This window comes from Tupaia chinensis, unplaced genomic scaffold (assembly GCF_000334495.1).
Source record: "Tupaia chinensis unplaced genomic scaffold, TupChi_1.0 Scaffold148557_1, whole genome shotgun sequence".
In the NCBI taxonomy this organism is placed as follows: domain Eukaryota; kingdom Metazoa; phylum Chordata; class Mammalia; order Scandentia; family Tupaiidae; genus Tupaia; species Tupaia belangeri.
The window spans coordinates 1,985,345-2,006,276 of record NW_006208406.1 but is presented as its reverse complement, the minus strand read 5'-3'; the positions used below and the strand labels follow the sequence as shown (position 1 = coordinate 2,006,276).

The following is a 20,932-nucleotide window of genomic DNA, read 5'->3' as shown; positions in this document are numbered from 1 at the left end:
TTTTTTTTTTTTTTTTTTTTTGCTATTGACAGATAGATGGTGAGTTTTAAGGTTGGTTTTGAAGTAATTCAAATCAAGGTTTAGAAATTACCTGAACTTTTGGGACCAAGAGAAGGCATAATGGTTATGTCACTGAACTCCCACGTAGTTGACCATAGTTCGAGTACCAGACCAGCAGCTTGAAACTCATGTCGGGTGTGTGTGCATGCAAGCCTGAAATCCGAGAGGAGACTAAAGAAGGGATTGTGGCATAGCCATCCCCCTGGGGGATGGGGTGATTTCTTGCTTTCTGTCTATCTCTCCAGCCAGGGCATGCACCCTATAGCAAAAATCTCTCTCTCAAAAAGACCTGAACTTTTTAAGTGTTCAAATAATAGTTTTTCTTTTTCTTTTGTATGGTTGGCATTGCATGAGAAAGTGAACCACAACTTTAAAACTATAAGAAGCAAGCAGGGTTGATTGCTGTCTGAATTCAAGGAGAAAGAGATGAAATTTAGGATGAAAATGAAGAAGGGATTGTGGCATAGCCATCCCGCTGGGAAGTGATTTCAGTGCAGGCTAACATTGACCATGGTTCAAGTCCTGGACCTGGTGGCTTGAAACTCACACCAGGCATGTGTGAGTAAAAGCCCAAAATTCTGAGAAGAAAATGGAGAAGGGATTACAGTGTGCCCATTCCCTGGAGGGTAATTTCTTGCTTTCTGTCTCTCTGTCTCTCCAGCAAGTACATGTACACTCTAGCAAAATTTCTCAAGGAAAGATATTACCGGGACCAGCAGTTGGTATAATGGCTATGTTGCTGGACTCCCATGTAGTCAACTGTGGTTCAAATCCCGAACCTGGTGGCTTAAACTCACACTGGGCGCATGTGCATGCGTGCCCAAGATCCCGAGAGGAGAATGGAAGAGAAGAAATTGCTGCGTGACCATCCCCCCTCGGGGATGATTTCTCACTTTCTGTCTCTCTCTGTCTTTCTGGCGAGCGCACATGCCCTATAGCAAAAAAAAAAAAAAAAAAAAAGAACCTTTCCATAAAAAAGAAAGAAATAATTGCCTTAACTTTTTAAATGTTCAAATAATGGTTTTTATTTTTCTTTCGTGTGTTTGGCATTGCATGAGAAAGTGACTCACCACTTTGAAACTATGAGATGCGAGGAGGGTTGATTGCTGTCTGATTTCAAGGAGAAAGAGATGGGGCAGTACAGGCTAATGTGTCAATTTCCAGACAATGATGGACTTTGAGTTTGGCCTTAGTATGAGTAAAATTTAGGTGAGGGTATTCAAATATAGGGATACAACATTTACACAAAGTGGCAGTAAAAAGAACATGTTGTGGGACCAGCAGTTAGCATAATGGCTGTCTCTCTGAACTCCCATGTAGTCGACCGTGGTTCCAGTCCCGGACCCGGTGGCTTAAATTCATGCCAGGCACTTGTGCATGTGTACCCAAGATCCCAAGAGGAGAATGGAGGAGAAGGGATTGTGGTGTGGCTATCCCCCCTGGGGGATGATTTCTTGCTTTCTGTCTCTCTGTCTCTCTCTCTGTCTTTCTGGTGAGCACATGTGCCCTATAGCAAAAACCTCTTCCAAAAAAAACCAAAACCAAAAACAAAAACAAAATCTCCAAAAACAGCATGTTGTGAAGAGGAGATGGAAAGGATGGAAAGACTTGTCTAACAGAAGTGGTGGGCACAAATTAAAGAGGAAGATGAGATCAAGGCAGACTAGGAAACTTTATAAATATTAGAAAGAGTTTAAGTTCAATGCCATGAGAATAGGGAATCATTACAGGTCCTTGTGTAAAGGAGAGGTATTGAAAACAGTATTTTAAATTGATTTACTTGTATTGTTATCCATGTGATGAATTAGTATATAGAAGATCAGAAAATCCTTGTAAAACTGTTACTAAAAAGTCCCTATGCGGGCTAATTAGTGCTCAGACTCTACATTATTTCATTTAAACTCAAACACATGTAAAAAGAAATTGGCCTTGACTTAAATATTGAGAAGAAAGTTATAAATGAATAAGCTGGATCTTATCTTCCTTAAGAAATGTTTCTGAGTACTGAATGTCAGCACGCTTGGAGTAGGGAAGGCACAGAGTTGATAAATATTATATATGTACAAGAAACGAACTAATTACCTAGAAGTGACCTTTTTGAGATGATGAGAAGTTAAGGAAGTGTATAGTATGTAGGTTTGGATTCTGCTAAATTCAAATGAAAATCCAATTAATTTCTTTTTCTTTGATTTCTATGGTATTAGTTTTTTAGATGCTTTTAAAATGAAAAAAAAAAAGTGTTTGTATTTTAGTTAGAATATTTTCAAAGTAAAAATAACCATTCTTCACTTTTTTATTGCCCCAGCCCCCTTCTCTCTCTCAGATGCAACCAGTTAAAACCATTAGCTATTTCTCCTAGTGTTTAGTTACATATTTTAAAATAAATTTTTGCAAGGACAGTGACACTTTAATAAATCAGGATGTTTTGCAAGACTGATCCACTTGGGAAGGTTCTGGGTTCACGTTCAGAGATCTCTCTGAGTATGTTAAGGTGCCCATGACATGGGACTGACTGAGGCTGAGGTGGTTGGTGACATCAAGACTCTGTTGGGGATGCTGTCTGTGTCTCTCATTTATGATAGAAAATAAATGAACTTGTAAAAATAAGTAAAAGTAGATTTTTATATTGTAATTTCTTTAGTTTTCATTTTTAAATTTTCATCTTTTGGCTTTCTTTTGGGTTAGCATAGATATGGATTTAGCATCTTCAAATTACCTCCTTTGCTCCCTTATGGTCATATTATAATTTTTACTTGAATTAGTAATTATTATCTATATTTTAACCATGTAGTTTCTATATACTTCAAAACCAAGTAGAGTACAGGATTTCATATCTTGTATATCTTTCCCTCTGAAGTAAATAATTGCTTTTTTAAAAGTAGATTGCAGGGCCAGCAGATAGTATAATGGTTACATTGCTGGACTCCCACATGGCTGACCGCTGCTCAAGTCCCAGACCCAGTGGCTTGAAAATCACACTGGTCGCATGTGCATGCATGCCCAAGATCCTGGGAGGAATATGTAGGAGAAGGGATTGTGGCATGGCCATCCCTCCATGGGGGTTTGGGGGGTGATTTCTCACTTTCCCCTCTCACTGTCTTTTTCTCTCTAAGGCAAACCTCTAACCAACAATCAGAAAAAAAAAAAAAAATGGATTGCATAATTTTCTATACACATATCCTTCATCTCTGTGCAGATGTCCCAACATATTGGGTATATATTCGTGGAGCATTTTTGTTTTCCCTCTGTACACCTACCCAATCTCCAGGCCTTCTGCAGACTTACTGTTTGTGGACTTTCTTTTTACTGTTTTTTGTTGTTGTTATTTTTACTCAATCCCTATTTCTTGGATCTTGTGCCATTTTTTTCCTTTTTTTTTTTTTATTTGTTTTATTGGAATACACTGTTTAGGAAATTTTTGAGATAGGTCCTAGAATGTCCAGAAACTTTTTCTACTCATTGTTAGTAATTTAGTTGGCTTGGGGCCAGCAGATAGCAAGGTGGTTAAGGTGCTGGACTCCCACATGGAGACTGCTTGAATGCTAGACCTGGTGGCTTGAAAATCATGCCAGGGGTATGTGTGTGTGTGTGTGTGTGTGTGTGTGTATCCAAAATCCCAGGAGAAGAAGGGATTGTGGATTGTGGCATAGCCATCCCCCTAGGAAGTGATTTCTCACTTTTCCTTCTCATTATCTTATTCTCTTTCTCTCTGGTAAGCAAACACACCCTTTGGCAAAAGTATAATAATAATAATTATTTGGTTGGCTTATTGTCCTCCAGCTTCATGGTTTACTATTTTAAAATTCAAACCTGTTCATTTTCTTAATCCTTCAAATATGACTTGTTTTAATTTTGAAAACAAAAATCTTTTTCTCATCCCGTTTGTTTTGTTTTCATGATGAAGTACTTTGGTGTAAATTATTTTTCATTTATTACGCTTTCTTTCCGTGGGCCCTTATAAGCTGGCAGCTTCTGTCCTTGGAGGTATTCATATATTATTTCTTTGATTTGTTTTTGTTCTTTTAAGAATTCTTCTTAGTAGGTTATGGTCTACCTAAGTCAATCCTAGATTCCTTTATCTTATACGAGGGATTTGTTTTTTTCTAATCATTTTGTTTTGTTTTCCTTTTAAGGTGGTTTTCTTGAGTTCATCGTCTAAACTTTCTATTACATTTTTGGTTTTAGTTGTCATATTTTTTACTTCCAGGGTTTTCTTTGTTTTCCTACTCTTGTTTTCTCTTAACATGCTGGGGTTTTTTTCCATAGAAATACTTTAATCTATTTTGAACTTTTATTTTGTTCCCTCATTTAGCTCTGTTCATTCAGATTTCTTATTATTATTTGTTTTGTCTCTTTATAATATTCATAGTGTTCTTCAAAAGGTAGGTATCTGTTCATCTTTAAGAATAAGTCACTAAAGGGCTAACAGGAAATTCTTAGCCTGATGGGACTCCTCTGCTTTCTTTGCCCTGTGTACGTTCCTGGCTGGCTGGCACTTTAGGAATAGGATAGAACTGGGAGCAAGGGTAAAACTGTTCCTTTTGGAGACTTTTCACTAACTTCTAGCTTTAAGCCAAAGGCCAGAATCTTACGCCCTGCCGTAACTTAAAATCTTTAATGAGACTTTTCTAAAATAAACTACTTGATTCTTGCCTTGCTGAATAAGAGGGAGAAGGGTCTACCTCTGTTACATTTACAATAATTACACATAGTCTAATTGGAAATAATCTATGTAGAATTAAATATAAGTTGAGTTTAAAGCATTATGACAAGACTGCAGCATACTAAGTTTTTAAGGTTAATCTAATTAATTTTAGAATTATTTTATTGTTAAAAATATGAAATTTGGGCCATATCTATAGCACCATGGTTAAGTACTATGCATAGGGAATCAAATCTCAGATGGACAGTTGAAATTTGAATTATATCCCCAGTTTGAAAAACACACTAGGCACATGTGCATGCATCCTTGCCCAAAATCCTATAAAATTAAATTTATATATGGTTAGATAGCATATCGTGAGGTTTGATAAAAACTTAATTTTCCACTTTGAATCTTAAATAGTGTTCAAAAATAAAATGATAATTTGCACTGTAAATTTTAAATTTACATTAAAATCCAAATTGAATATGATGTATCTTTTAATTGATAAAATCACAGTGGGTTTTTTTTTTTTCTGCTTTAATTTTCCAAAGGGCATATACATATACTAAAGTGAGATGGGGAAGGGATTAGAAAGCATTCCCAATGAGTCATGGTCATATTGCAATCCCTTCTATTTTCCTCCTTCTTTTTATTTTTTTTAAGAATTATTTTACTTAGCTTTATTTATTTATTTACTGTTTTAATTTGGCCAGAGAAAGAGTACAAGAGAGAGAGAAAGTGAGAAAGCAAGTCCCCCTGGTGCAGGACTCAAAACACAGTCAGCCATGTGGGAGTCCTGCACCCTTAACCACCATGCCACCTGTTGGCCCCAATTCCTCCCTCTTTTCAAGATTTTGGGCATGCATGCACACACACTGGGGTGTTTTCCAAGTCTCCAGTTCTGGGAGTTGAACCTCATGGTCAGCCATGTATAATCCAGCCACCTTTACCATAAGGCCACAGGCTGGCCTGGTTCTGTGAAATTTTAAATGTCGCATCAAAAATATTTTTGCTTAATAGAACTGTAGAGATGTCCCTTTCTGCTATAACTTGGCTAGATGTTTTTAAGTACTTGTTTCTTTTAGGAATCACAGTGCACTGATCACAAGTGTAGTCCCTGGGGATTATGATGGAGATTCACAAATGGATGTCCTTCTGACGTATGTTCCCAAAAATCATGCCGGTGTTGAATTAGGAGCTGTTATCTTCTGGGGACAAAATCAAACATTAGGTGAATTTGTTTGAAGAGTTTTAAATGTCATTGGAGATAAATGTAACAAAAATATTGTTCTGTACTCAGTTCAAAAATGCTGTTCTTAGGTGTCAGTAATCATAAAAACTTTTTCAAAGTTGTTTTTGTTTTTGTTTTTGTTGTTTTTTCTGATTTTTCTTTGTCAGCCAAGAACTTGTCTAGAGTCAATTCCAGAGAACAAAATTCCCTCTTACTATCTTAAACAAGACAGAGATTTATTAAAGAGTTTTAATGACTACAGAATTACTAGGAATGCTAAAGAATAAACTCCAAGTTAAGCTTTAGGGAACAATCCCTGATGCCACTAGGGAAACTACTGCCTCTCAAGCATCAGAAGTGGCCAGTTGCACACCAGCTACTGGGATGATGCTGTGCCTGCTATGACTCTCACCAGCTATTGGATGCTGCACCTGGCCTCCTGGTACTCCCAAATGCAGTGAGCAGACACTGAGATAAAATTAGCAGAAGCACAGCCTTTGCCTCACTCATGTCTTTAAGACTCACAGTGTATCTGATTTGCAAAGCTTAACTTTTATACTCAGCGTCTCAGAAGCAGGGATATCTGAGAAATTCTATTTTTGGTTTCTCTAGTCTCTCTAGTACCGGAAAACACACACAAGCTGAAGCAGAGGTTGAGAGGCAGTCTACCATATCCACCCACAGACCTTCAAGTCTTATCTGGAAAGCCAATTATAATATTAATAAATAGCTAAATAGACAGCTTTGTTAATGGAGGCAGATTTTAAGAGGGGCAAATGCAGTTGTGTTTTCTGTCACATTTAAATACAGGCAGAAGTGGCAGTACTTTATATTTATTTAATCAGTAAGTATTTAAAGAAGGAGTACCATGTACAGAAGCACTGCTTCTATGTAAGTGTGGACATTTCACTTTTACATATATTGGCTCTTTACACCCAATTGTTAATTGTGAACTGTAGTGTATATGAAGAAGACTCAGCTAAGAGATGAGAGCCTCAGAAGGAAGTTATTTTACTACTGGTCTTCACTGTAGAAGGGACTGTCATAATATATTATCTTTACAAGTTTTTTACCCATTTCAATGAGATTTACAGAGTCTCTTTAATGGTAATATTTGAAACAAATTAGAGATGAATCTTCAGAAAGTAAGACTATTTTTCTAAGTATAGATTTTTAAAAAACATGTAAAATTTCTGCCAATTTGTATATTTTTTCTCTACACAGATCCTCACAATATGACCATACTCAATAAGACTTTTCAAGATGAACCACTAATTATGGAGTAAGTATGTACTTGCTTCTTTTAAAATGATTTTAAACATAAAATCTTTCACAAAGGAAACTACTTTGCTAAGTTTTAATGACTGTAAATTCAGCCTTCCTTAAAGCTGGCAGAAGCCTATAGTCTTGACTAATATGATATTAATTTGCTATAATGGAGAAAAGAGGAAAATGGAATTAATTATTGGGAAGAAGGGCGAGATCTGTTTTTGGTTTTGTTTCAGTGACTTCAAGTGTGTCCATTATAGATCTGTTAGCCATGTCATTTACTCAAAAATTCTTTGAATAAAGCTGTTAGTGCCTAATAGGAAGATATAAAGAATATAGGACTTCCTCCAGAAATTTAGAAAGATTTCTATATTAAGGAGAAACTATTCTTCTTTTCTGTTATCATTTATTTCTTCTAAATAGACTCATATACTAGCATAATTTAATTCAATTTCAAAGGGTATTTTGGTAATGAGGTAGACAGCATTCCATTCTTGGTACTTAAGCAAATTATGGTAACTTTTTTCCAAGATGCCACTATTAAAATCATAATTATACAGCAATAGTTCAGTGGCCTTTAGAAGTCTGATCAATAAATCCATGGATAATCTTCATAAGAGTGCTGAGCTTGATTTCTTTCATAGTTGTATTTTCAATGCTGCTACAATGTTCAATGATCATTATGAGCTATGATACCAGTCAGCATTCTTTTTGTAGGTTCTTTTTCCTGAACTCATTTAAATAAACAAGTAGGGTCATGATTCTGATCTAAGTTTCTATGTGTTAATGCTGTCTGTTTATCACTCAGGTATAGGCTATTTTATGCAGAGGTTACAAACAAACCCCAAATCTCACAACGTTCTCTTCAAATGGCAAGTGCAGTATGCTTCATGCCATGATTCAGAGACTCTAGTTGTCACAAACCTACTGTCCTTTTAGCTGGACCATCTGAAACACATGTTCTTCCCATTGCCCTGGTAGGCTTAGAATGAGCAGGAGGGTCTGGTGACAGAAATTAAACACTTTGATATAGAAGTGACACATGTCACTAGTACTGACATTGACTACAACTGGTTACTGGTGATTATTACAATTTCTACATCTCCCAAAAGTTTCTTTTCTTCTCTTTTTTTTTTTTTTTTTTTCTTTTCTTTTAAAGCTAAATTAGAAGTGAGTATTTAGGGCTACCCTTGTAACATGATGGTTAAGGTGGATGAATCCCACATGGCCAACCATGCCATTCCAGTTCTGGAACTGGCCACTTGAGAAACACACCCAGTGCATGTGTGTGTGTGTCCAAAATTCTGAAAGGAGAGAGAGGGATAGAAGAGAAGGGAGTACCCCAATGACATTCTCCATGGGGGGGCGGGGGTACTTTCTCACTTTCCCTCTCATTGTCTCTCTCCAGCAAGTGCATGTACCCTCTGGCAAATTAAAGAGAAAAAAAGGTGAGTTTTTAATGAAGTACCTGGTTAACACTTTAAATGTTTTCTTTTCAGTTTCAATGGCGATCTAATTCCTGATATATTTGGTATCACAAGTGAATCAGAACAGCCACAAGTATTATTAGGAGGGTAAGTGTGATAATCACATTATGTAATTAATAAATACATATACATATAATTAATTGTATTTTGCTGCTATGGAGACTGTCTAAATTACTTGCTTTAACCATTGGAGAAAAACTAACACATTGAACATCCTTGTTCTTGAAGATTTTTAAAAGGGTACTTGGTCAACACACAAGTTTTCTCAAACAGTTTGAATTTGATCTGCCAATGCTTTCTGTGTAGGAGCAGCTTAGGTTTTTTATCCTCTTGAAATTAGAAATACATACTTTACAGGTCCCCATTTAAATATTGGTTCATATGGTATTTTTGGAAATGGAAGGATTTAATTTCAGTGGTATGGATAGCCACAGTCTTGATTGGATTCTCCACCTTAGTCATGTTAGCTCCCAGACTTTAACTGATAAGCGGTCCTCCTTTTTTTCATTTGTTCAGTGAGTCTGAACAATCAATAATTGCCTGAAAATGTAAACAGTCTTTCTCTAAGCTCTGGAAAGTTTTCAGTGTATGCTTTATCCTTGACCAAGTGTGTGCTAGGCTTCTCATATTATCCAATGCAATTTTTAGGAAAAAACTGCCTGGAATCTTGCAATTCAAAAATCTCCATTATAATTCCTTTGGATTTAAATAGAACTATTTCTTAACTCAAGAATTCATGATAGTAAGATACTTCTCATATGATACTTTCATTCCAGTTCATTTTTTTCTTTATTTCATAAAACAAAACTTAGCTCACAGATGTAAACTACATTTGTTTACTCCTTTAGACTTTCCATGAAGTGCAGAAAACCACCTTTATCGATTTGCCTTTGCCCAGCTTTTTGGAAATCTCACGCAACTTATGTGTTTTGTAGAAGTAGTTGTTTTTATGATAGTTTTTCAGAATGTGATTCCCATCACACAGGTAAATTTTCAAAATTTAAGGTTCTGAAGAGAAGCTGTCACATTTCCTATCACGTTTCCTTAAGTTTTTAAATAAGAATGTGGGTGTCTTAGTGCTAGTCATAGTGAACTTTGAAAGAATTATTGTGAATCTTGAATGAGAAACCTGTTTTTCCCTCCAAACTTTGAAAAATTATATGGAAAAGAGTCCTGTCTTAGAGACAAATTGGACGTAGATCCTGATTTGCCTTTAGGGCCATATTTAAGATGAACTGAGAAATGGGAAGGGTGAGGGGAATACACAAGACATTCCACTCTTACCACAGCACATTGGAACTGTTCAGAAACCCTCTCTTCCTTTTCTCTCTTCAAAGGCAGACATGCACCTGAGAGTGTGATGGTGATTTCTGGTCCAGTTTATTTCATGGTAACCTCTATTTTAGCCAAGAGGTAGTTGGAATGTATCTTTAATGTAGTTTAACCTTTAGAAATTAAAATTTGGACTTGTCCTATGGCCTGGTGGTTAAGGGAGTTGAATCTCACATGGTCAACCAGACAGTTCAAATTGTAGCCCTTGTGGCTTCAAAAACATACCAGGTGAGTGTGTGTGCATGACGCAGATCCCAAGAGAATGGAGAAATGGCGGAGAAGGGATTGTGGCATGACCCCACCCTGTTGGGGGAGTACATTCTCCCTTTTTGCCCATCTCCATCTCTTTCTCTCTTTCTCTCTAGTGAACTCATAGCCTACCAGTAGCCTATCTTAGCAATATCATGATTTAGGCAACAGAAAGTTGAATATGTTCCCTAAAAATTAATGTGTATTAATACATTACTAAAACAAGAAAACTATATTTAGTCTATAGCAGTTTTATAAATAACAAGCATGTGCTTTATGCATGTTAGGAAAAAGCCATGAAAGTTATAAGCATTGGCATTTTAGACTAGTCTCATGACCTTGATTGACAGTCCAATCTGACTTAGCCTCTGGCAATTAAAAAAAAAAAGTCCCTGAAGGCAGGTTCAGTGGCACTTTTCATATATTATATTCTGATATGCTCCGATATACTGGAATAATACTCTGGTATTTTATAATATCTCTCATTTAAATTTCAGTTACAGATTAAATAATAGTAAGTAGCTCACCATACTCTTCAGTAACAAGTTTGAATCTAAGATTTGTCCTGATGCCAATGAAATTATATAAATTGACAGAAAATAATTTCTGTCCAAAACATTGTTTGACTAGCCTAGCAATGTCATGCTTTAGACAACATAAAGCTGACTATGTCCCCTAAAAATTAATATGCATTAATACATTACAAAAACCATAAAATATATTTAGACTTTATCAGTTTTATAAATAACAAGCACCTGCTTTGTGAATATTAGGAAAAAGCTGTAAAAGCCATTAAGCATTGACATTTTGGACTAGTCTCATGACCTTGATTGACAGTCTAATCTTATTTATCTTGAAATCTAAGTTTGCCTGATTTATCAAGAAGTCTATCCTTGGCAACTTAAATATTGTGCTGTACGGATGTGCCAGACCTAGGATAATCTTAAATTTAGTTTAATTAAGCAAGTACCTTAGTTTTATGGGAAACTTTTAACACTCTTAAAATAGAATGCTATATGCTTCCATAGAATTCTACTGGATAGCCCATGTGTGACTCTATAACCTGACCTGTTGTAGTTATCAAAGGCAGAGATTATCTGCAGGTAAAACCAACACAGCCAATTCGGCTGGAGTACAAGTGTGGGTGGTCAGCCTAAGCAGGCAGTTGTAATAGAAGAATCACTTGTAATTGGTACAGTGAGTAGTGTCTGACAGGAATAAGAAGGGGGCTAAATCTTCTGAGGTACAGAAATCACTGAAGTGTGTTAAATGGTCAAAAGTGAGGCTTTTGTTTGCACCTCAACTTCACTGCATAATGACTTGAAATAATACAATAATGTGCCACATTACTTAGAAATAACACCTAGCTATTAAGTGTTAGAGCGGCTTCTGCAGTGATGGGAGGTTATCGTTAATGAGCACTTTCTATAAAAGGATATTTGAAACTGATGTTGCATAAGCATTCAGAATATTGTTTTTAGTTTAAAAGTGAAAATACTTGTACCTATAATTCTAATCAAAGGCAAATAGAATGATGGTCTGTTCAGGTTTTTTTATGACTTACATACTGAGTTCAAACACATTTCTGGGTCAGGACCAAGTTATATACTGGGGAATATTAGTTTGAGTATGTGACAGAGAGATATTTTACTATATGTTGTTTCACAAGTGATTTCATGACTGTTTTAAGTGTAATAGTGACACTGAAAGCAGCCATTTCTGTTAGTTGTATCGATGCATTTTCTCTCCATTGCCAGGAAAAACTATCCTCTACCTAAATATAGTTAGCTATTGTCAATCCAAAAGGAATAAATCCCTATTTTCCCATCTAGCCTTGTACATTATAACCAATAACTGATTTATTAAATCACTCGTCATTTTTACTGCTGATTTTGTTTGCCGATGCATTATAGAAAATATTACATTTGTCTTAATGAAATATAATATGATATCGTGTCACTTAAATCTATTGTTTAGAAAGAATATGAAAATTATTATTAGATGTATAGCATGGAATAAATCCATATACTCCTCAAGACAGCTTTTAACTTTGTAATCAGCATTAGTAGTCTTGATCTTAAGAAAAAAGGATGACTTTGAGATGATTCATATTTTCTTGCAATTTCTCTGGCCGTCTCTTTCCCTCCTTACCCTGTGTACCATTCATATTTTTAATACTGTCATTAAAAGGAATCCATTAAAACTTGAGAAATCAGTTTTTTATCAGTATTTCCATGGAAACATCAGTTTTTTAACCTATTCTCTTAAAGAAACTTTGCTATGGGAGATAAATTTATTCATTTTCCTTATGTTTTTCACCTGTAACTGCTCATTTCAAAATTAAGCAATAGAAAAAGTGAAAAGCTTTAGCATATGGCTTTTTATGTGTTGTGATTATTTTAAGTGTTACATTACAGTTACTTAAGGATGTATAATTTCATTTCCAGGATTCTCTTTGAATTGAGGGGCCAATTAAATGACCTAATATTTTCTTAGTGTTTTATCATACTGTTTGGGGTTCGGGTTGACAGTCTTGTTTTGTTTAATTTTCAGATAGGGTCTTGCCATGTCACAATCCTGCTGCCTTAGCCTCCCAGCTAGAACTACAGGTGTGTGCCACCATACTGGCCCGTTTTTTTAAGGAATTATTTTATTTAACTTTATTTATTTATTTATTTTAATTTGACCAGAAAAGGACAGAGTGAGAGTGAGAGAGAGAGAGAGAGGGAGGGAGGGAGAATAAGAAAGCAAGCTGCCAGGTCCAGAACTCCAACCATGGTCAGCCATGTGGGAGTCCAGCACCCTTAACAAACGCCACCTGCCAGCCCACACACTGACTCTTTTTATAGACACTGTTTTGCTTTGTTGGCCTGAGCTTGCAGTCATCCTGCCTTAGCCTCCTAGGTTGGTTGAATTACAGGCACACACCACCATGCTCAGCCTTCAGGTTGGACTGAAAATCGAATCCTGGTGTCCTATGTGGTTCCACACTATAGAGCACAGTATCTTACCAGTATCAGTACTTCTATCGTGACTGAGTTGGTGGTAGTGTATTTAAGTGAAATTTTTTGTTTCCTAGTGAGTGGCTTAATGTATGTTCTCAGGCCCAGTAGGTGACATGGTGTTTTAAGACACTGAATTCCCACATTGGTGACCATGGTTTGAGTCCCAGACCTGGTGGCTTGAAAATCACTCTGGGAGCATATGAATGTATGCCCAAAATAAAACCCAAGAGGAGAATGGAGGAGAAGGGACTGCCGTGTGGCCATCCCCCATGAGGGATGATTTCTCACAACTTACCCTCTCTGTCTCTTTTCAGTGAGCAAACATGCCCTATGGCAAAAACCTTAAAAAGAAAAAAGAAAACATGTTTTCAAAATGTTTCACTTTGCTTTTATTTAAATCTTAATAATTTTGTATTTATGATAATCATTTTTGTGGTCATCATTCTGAAAGTTATTGTCAGCTTCTTTTTTTGGAGAGATTTTTGCTATAGGGTGCGTGCGCTTGCCAGAAAGACAGAGAGAGACAGAGAGACAGAAAGCAAGAAATCACCCCCCAAGGTGGATGGCCACACCGCAATCCCTTCCCCTCCATTCTCCTCTTGGGATCTTGGGCATGCACGCACATGCATCCGACGTGACTTTAAGCCACCGGGTCCAGGACGCGCACCACAGTCGACTACATGGGAGTCCAGCGATATGGCCATTATACTAACTGCTGGTCCCAATTGTCAGCTTCTTTTGAGAAATGCATTATTTCTATGCAAAGAAACATGATAGTAACATTTCATCTTGAATGTCGTAATTGATATTTTAAATTGTCTTGGATTTTGTTATATTTCTATTAACATATATCTAAATTTAGTTTCCTCTTTTTTTTTTTCTTTTTTTGGAGAGGTTTTTGCTATAGGGCTTGTGCACTCGCCGGAAAGACAGAGAGACAGAAAGAGAGAAATCACCCCCCCCAGGGGGGATGGCCACACCGCAATCCCTTCCCCTCCATTCTCCTCTCGGGATCTTGGGCACGTATGCACACATGCCTGGTGTGAGTTCAAGCCACCGAGTCCAGGACTCAAACCACGGTCAACTACATGGGAGTCCAGTGACATAGCCATTATGATAACTGCTGGTCCTTAAATTTTGTTTCCTCTTTTGAGAGGAAACTATTTTGTTCCATTTCATTACTTTTTACATGTGTAGTTTTAAAAAGTCAATTTTTAAATCAAAGCAGTTAGAAAAGCCATGTATCAGCAGACTTTGAGTAAGATTAGTATATATTGCAATTTCAATTTAAGGCAAAATGCCTCAGAATCATTTGTTGTTTCAGATGTGCCAGAATGAGGTTGTAGAAGTAATGACAATTTTTGTTTTACTGAATTTGCCTTTTTTGTTCCCTATTGCCAAAGAATCCATTATTATTGAGATAGAACTTTGGGAGAACAAAACAGAGAGTTTCCGTAAGAAATACTGAATTCCTTAAGGTAGACTTTTTGAGCTATACTTTATCCATAGAACACATTAACTGAAAAGAAGGTACCTTTCATGACAAAGTAATTTTGGATGATGACAATAATTGTTTAAATTTTATTATAAGTTTCTTTAGACCTGTCAGCCCATGGATAAAATTTTACATAATTTCTGTAATATATTATATGCATTTTTCTGTAATGTTGCATTGTATTTTATCAAGTATTATCTAGAAAATGTCACATAAAAGCAAGCATCATATTTTATCATATCTTTACTATTTTCTGTATCCTATTATACAAAATAAACTTTCATGTTGGCTTTCTAGCAAATAATTTTTTGTAATATATATCTTTCTCTTTTGTTAAAGTCATAGAAAAAGTTTATTATATTTAATGAAATGAGAGAGAAATAGTGTTATTTCTGATTTTCATACTTTATTTTATTTAATTACCCCTGACCTCAGAGTTCAACAGGTACACACATTTTACTGAAAGATTTTTATGGCTTTTATCATACTTTTTTTTTTTTTTGAGAGGATTTTGCTATAGAGCGCATGCACTCGCCAGAAAGAGAGACAGAAAGCGAGAAATCAACCCCCCAGAAGTATGGCTACGCTGCAATCCCTTTTCCTCCATTCTCTTGGGATCTCAGGCACATACGCACATGCGCCCAGCGTGAGTTTAAGCCACCGAGTCCGGGACTCGAACTTCAGTTGGCTATGTGGAAGTCCAGCGACATAGCCATTACACTACATGCTGGTTCCTGTCATACTTCTTATGCTATATTAGCTTCATTACATTGCATTGCTATGAATTAAATAATAAAGAGTATGTTGTTTAAGTATCTTGTTTTATAACCTATTTTATAAAAATAGGTAAATTAATTTTGTAATAATTATATTATTTTAATTTTGACTGCTGGTACTAACTTGTCCTGCTGTATATATGCTGTAATTACTCAACAGTTTTTATAATATTCTTTGAAACACTTACTAACACATACATTCGAATTTGAAAAACAAGGTCTAACTCTTTCTGGCAGTAAGTAACTTTCATTTGGCAATTGTTTTGATAGAAAAGACTGGCTTTACTAGTTGAGATATATGGCAGATATTTTTCCTCAATTGAATGAGCCAAATCAGCAGCTCTAATTGGTTTTGGTTTTTTCAACTTTTATTACGAACAATTTCAAACATACACAAAAGTAGACAGAACATGACATTGTATGTAATGCATCTGTCAGCCAGCTGCAACAGTGATCAGCAATGATCAACTAATGGCCATGTATTACTCTATCAACCTCTTTTCTCCTCATTTCTCTATCTTTACACTCCCTCCTCAAACATTCTTAATTCATAAATATTTGAACATATATCTTAAAAAGATAAGAATATATTTTTAAAGCTTAAACAATGACAGTACATTTATAACACCTAAAAAATTAAGAATAGACTTTTAATATTAAATTTCCAAGGAGGCTGACCTGTGGGTGGCACAAGTCATAGTAAGCTGCTCTGCAGTGTTGAAAGCCACATGACGAACTGCAGGTCTGGGTCCCCAGTTGACCTGAAGTATGCTGAACATGGGTGACTGAAATCCTGACTACTGGAAGGCTGGGGAAGGAGATCATAGTGTCAAAGACCCTGTTAAGAGTATTTCCCTTTTTCTCTGTCATTTCTTTCTGTCTGTCCCATGAGAAAAATAAACTCTTAAAGAAAAGGGAAAAAGAAAATATTTCCAGGGACACTAAAATATTTTATTAACATAATAATTATACTTATTTGTGAGGGTATGCATATGATTTTTTTCAATATAAGAATAATGTGCAATACTTAAATCAGGGTAATTAATATACATATAATTTCAACCATTTTTCCATACTTGTGTGAGACTGTACCAAACCCTCCCTTTTAGTTACTTTGAGATACACAGCAAGTTGTTGCCATACTCCCCAATTTTTTTTTTTTTTGTAACACAGAAACAGTTCCTCGTATATATCTCCAAATTTCCAACACCATTTATTGAAGAAACTAACTTTTCCCAGTGAATGTTCTTGGCACCTTTCTCAAAAGTAGTAGCTGGCTGTATATATGTAATAAATTTATTTCTAGGTTCTCTGTTCCACTCCATAGGTCTATGTCTGTTTTGGCCAGTACCATGCTGTATTTATTACTATAGTTTTTAGTATGTTGTGAAAGTCCATTGTATCATGCCTCTAACTCTATTCTTTTTGTTCAGAATTGCTTTGGCTATTTGGACTTCTTAGTGATTCAATATACATTTTATAATTCTTTTCTATTGCTGTGAAGAATGTCATTGATTTTTTTTTTTTTTTGGAGAGGTTTTTTGCTATTAGGCATGCACTTGCCAGAAAGAGAGACAGAAAGCAAGAAACCACCCCCCAGGGGGGGGATGGCCACATGGCAATCCCTTCTCCTCCATTCTCCTCTCAGGATCCTGGGCATGCATGCACATGCACCCAGCATGAGTTTAAACCACCGGGTCTGGGACTTGAACCGCAGTCGACAACATGGGAGTCCAGTGACATAGCCATTACACTAACCATATACTGGGCTTTTCTTTTCTTGGGAGATATTTAATTACTGAGTCAATCTCATTGTTTGTTACTGGTCTATTCTGGTTGTCTTATTACTAACTATTTCAGTCTTGGTGGGTTGAATGTGTCCAGAAATTTATTCATGTCAGTTTGTTGGTGTATAGTTGTTCATAATAGTGTCTAATCTTTTGTATTTCTGTGATAATCAGTTGTAATAATTCTTTTTTTCATTTCTGATTTGATGTGAGCTATCTTATCTTTTTTCTTGGTTAGCCTACCTAATGGCTTGGCAATTCTGTTGGTCTTCTCAAATGTGTACATTTTATTTCAATGATCGTTTGTATTGGTTTTTGTTTTTGTCTCAAGTTTATTTCTTCTCTGATTTATATTGTTTCTTTCTTTCCACTAACTTCAGTATTAGTTTTATGTTCTTCTAGTTCCAAGAGGTAGGTCATAAGATTGTTTGAGTTGTTTTTTGTTGTTGTTGTTTTTTGTTTGGTTGGTTTTTTGTTTCTGTTTTTGTTTTTGTTTTTCCTATCACTGTTGCTAAATACTTCCCTCTTAGAAAGAAAAGCATTTAGCAATGCTTCTCTTAGGTTTTGGTATGTTATGTCCTCACTTTCATTTGTGTCCATAGATTCTTTTAAATTTCTATCTTGATTTCTTCCTTAATCCATTAGTCACTCAGTGTTATATTACTTACTTTTCGTGAGTTTGTATGCTATTGTTCCTCTCATTAATAATTTCTCAATATGATTTCTATCTTTATAATTGTACCAAGTTTTTGTTCATTTTATGGTCTACTATGTGGTCTATTCTGCAGAATGATCCATGTGTTGATGAGAGAAGAATGTGTATTTTGTAGTTGTTGAATGAAAAGTTCTGTAAATATTTGTTGGGTCCCTTTGGTCTATGGTGCCATTTCAGTCTGATGTTTCTGTGCTAATTTTTTTGTCTAGCTATCTGTCCAATACTGAGAATGAGGTGTTGAAGTGTTTTTTGAATTAAAGTCTTCTTAACTGATATCAGTATAGCAAGTCCTGCTTGCCTTTGACTTAAATTTTCATGAATATCTTCGTCCATTCCTTTACTTTCGGTCCATGTGTGTGCTTACAGTGAAGGGAGTTTCTTGTAGGCAGCATATTGATAGGTTTCATTTTTTAATCATTCAGCCAGTCTTGAATAGTGAATTTAAACACTTTATATTCCGTGCTATTATTGATTGGTACAGACTTACTCATTTTGTTAGTTGCTATCTAGTTGTTTTCTGTTTCCTTTCTTCTTCTGTTATTTTATTTGCTATATGGTAGTTTTCCATGATGTTAAAGTAAAGTTTTATTCCTTTATCTTTCTCATTTATATGATTGCTTTACTGTTAAGTTTTCTACCTTCACAAATTTTTATAATGATATTTATCTTTTTATTTTCAGATCTCAGACGCCATTAGATATTTCTTGAAAAGCTAGTCTAGTATTGGTGAATTCTTTCTGTTTTTGTTTGGAAAAGATTTTTCTTTCTCCTTTCATTCTAAAGGGTAATTTTACCCTGGTTTCTTGGCTGAAAATGTTTTGCTTTAAAAATTTGAATATATCATCCCATTCTCTCTTGAGCTGTAAGGTTTTTGCTGAGAAGTCTGCTGTTTGTCTGATGGGCATTTCTTTATATGTGACTTGACACTCTTCTCTTGCCACTTTTAGAGTATGCTTTATTTTGTTTTTAACTTTTAAAATTTTGACCATAACACTCCTTGGAGAAGATCTTTTTGTGTTCAGTCTATTTGGCATCCTTTAAAGTTCCAAAATCTAGATATATGTATCTCTTCTATGACTTGGAAAGTTGACAGTATTTCATGAAGTTGGTTTTCTATGCTTTTTATCATCATTTCTTTTGAAATTCCCATTTGGGACTATTTTATTGCTTAACTGTGTCTCATAGGTCACAGATATTTTTCACTTTTCATAATTTCTTTGTCTTTATTTTTGTCTGACTGAGTTATTTCAGAAGTTCTGTCTTCAAACTCTGAGTTTTTTCTGTTTAATTTAGCCTATTGTTGATGCTCTCAACTGAATTTTTTATTTCCTGTATTGATTATTCATCTCCAATGTTGCTGTTTATTAAGATGTCTTTCTCTTTATTATATTTTTAATTCATATCATAAATTGTTTATCCAATCTCATGAAATTGTCCAAATTTTCTTGCAGCTCATGGATTTCCCTTAAAATCAGTATTCTAAGTTTCATATCTTTAATTTCTTGTTTATTTTTATTTTTTCCTCCTGTTACTGAAGAATTATTGTACTCTTTTGGAGGGAAGATGTTTCCTCATGTTTTTTCATGTTCCTTCTGTCCTTTCGTTATGTCTAGTCATCTGCTGGAGTACTCATCTCTTCAAGTTTATGGAGTAGTTTATAACATTTTTTTTCCTTGTATCTACATCCTTTAGTATTACTTTAGTGGTGTATTTTGACTTTGGTTTTACTTGAATTCTGTAGTATAGTCTCCAGGTAGTTTCTGTAGTTGAGGTCTTCATCAGCAGTATCTGCACTTCTTTTTGTGGCTGAACGTGAGTATTTGTAGATGCAGCAGTGTATCTTTGTTCCGTGTGAAGACCACTAGCATCGTAGAGTGAGTCTCTCTAATTCTAGGTGGTGGAAAATAGTATTTAGGAGCCTTTCAGGTCCAGGAGGTGCCCCTGCTGGCAGTGGTTGTATTAGGTGCCCACTGTGAGTGTGCCGATGACCTTGAGCTGTGGATGAGCTATGTGCATGAAATTGAGAACCTGTCGGTTGAAAGGGTAAGGTCCCTGGCAACAGCATCTGTAGTACCTACACTGTTGTCTTTGAGCCCTGTCTGTTGTGTACCCAGCCTGGGATCCACTGACCCAGCGGAGAGAGTTACCAGTGATGGTAGCCAAGAAACCTTAGCCAGTGTTTGGTCCCTGGGTGGGGTTAGGTGGGATGCCAGTTTTGCCAGTAGAGAGAGTAGAATAGCTGACAACTATAACAGCAGTTGACCTGTGGGATGGTTGCTAGGGTTCTCAGACACTATGTAAGGCACAGAGAGCTCCTTCCATTCAAGATAAATAGGCAGGACTAGCTGCTGTGAACAATGTACTCTGACTAAATGAGTCATGTGAAAGATACAGAACCCATACTGGTTGAGGAGAAGGGTCTGTAGGGAATTCAAGGGCTCATGTCAAATTATTTACTAACTCTCAGCCCCAGGAAGCACTTGGAGGCTGCTCTAGAGGATGGGCATGGCTGCAGGGTTCCCTTGGCTCTAGTACTGCCTGTCCATCTACTTCATTCATGCTGGCGGCACAGGAAATCCACCCATGGGCCTCTCTCCTGCAGCAAAGGAACTGCCCGGTCATATGTATGCTCTCAGGCTCTCAGCTCTGGGAAAACTACCCCAAATAGGACTGGCTTCTCCAGGAGCAGCCCCTACTACACCAGCAGCAGAGACGTTTCTCTCCTCTACTAGCTACTGCTTCCTAGGGCACCTAGGGCAGGTGCAACACTGGCAAACACAGTACAGGAAGACTGTTATGTCCAGAGTCTTACCTCTTGGTGAGGGGCAATACAGATTCTCAGTCTCTAAGGGGCGATAGTCCAAAATCCTTAGTCTCTTGA

At 36.2% G+C, this 20,932-nt stretch overlaps 1 protein-coding gene across 2 annotated transcripts in view; it reads left to right on the top strand.

The window, feature by feature from the left end:
• ITFG1 (integrin alpha FG-GAP repeat containing 1) overlaps positions 1-20,932 on the top strand; it is a 286,251-nt gene that overhangs the window by 3,500 nt on the left and 261,819 nt on the right. For both annotated transcript variants that reach the window (XM_006170470.3, XM_014585000.2), the window contains 3 exons: positions 5,791-5,936; positions 7,161-7,218; positions 8,705-8,779. In XM_006170470.3, the coding sequence (XP_006170532.2) occupies positions 5,849-5,936; positions 7,161-7,218; positions 8,705-8,779 (221 nt within the window). In that variant the 5' untranslated portion in view covers positions 5,791-5,848. The remainder of the gene's footprint in view (positions 1-5,790; positions 5,937-7,160; positions 7,219-8,704; positions 8,780-20,932) is intronic.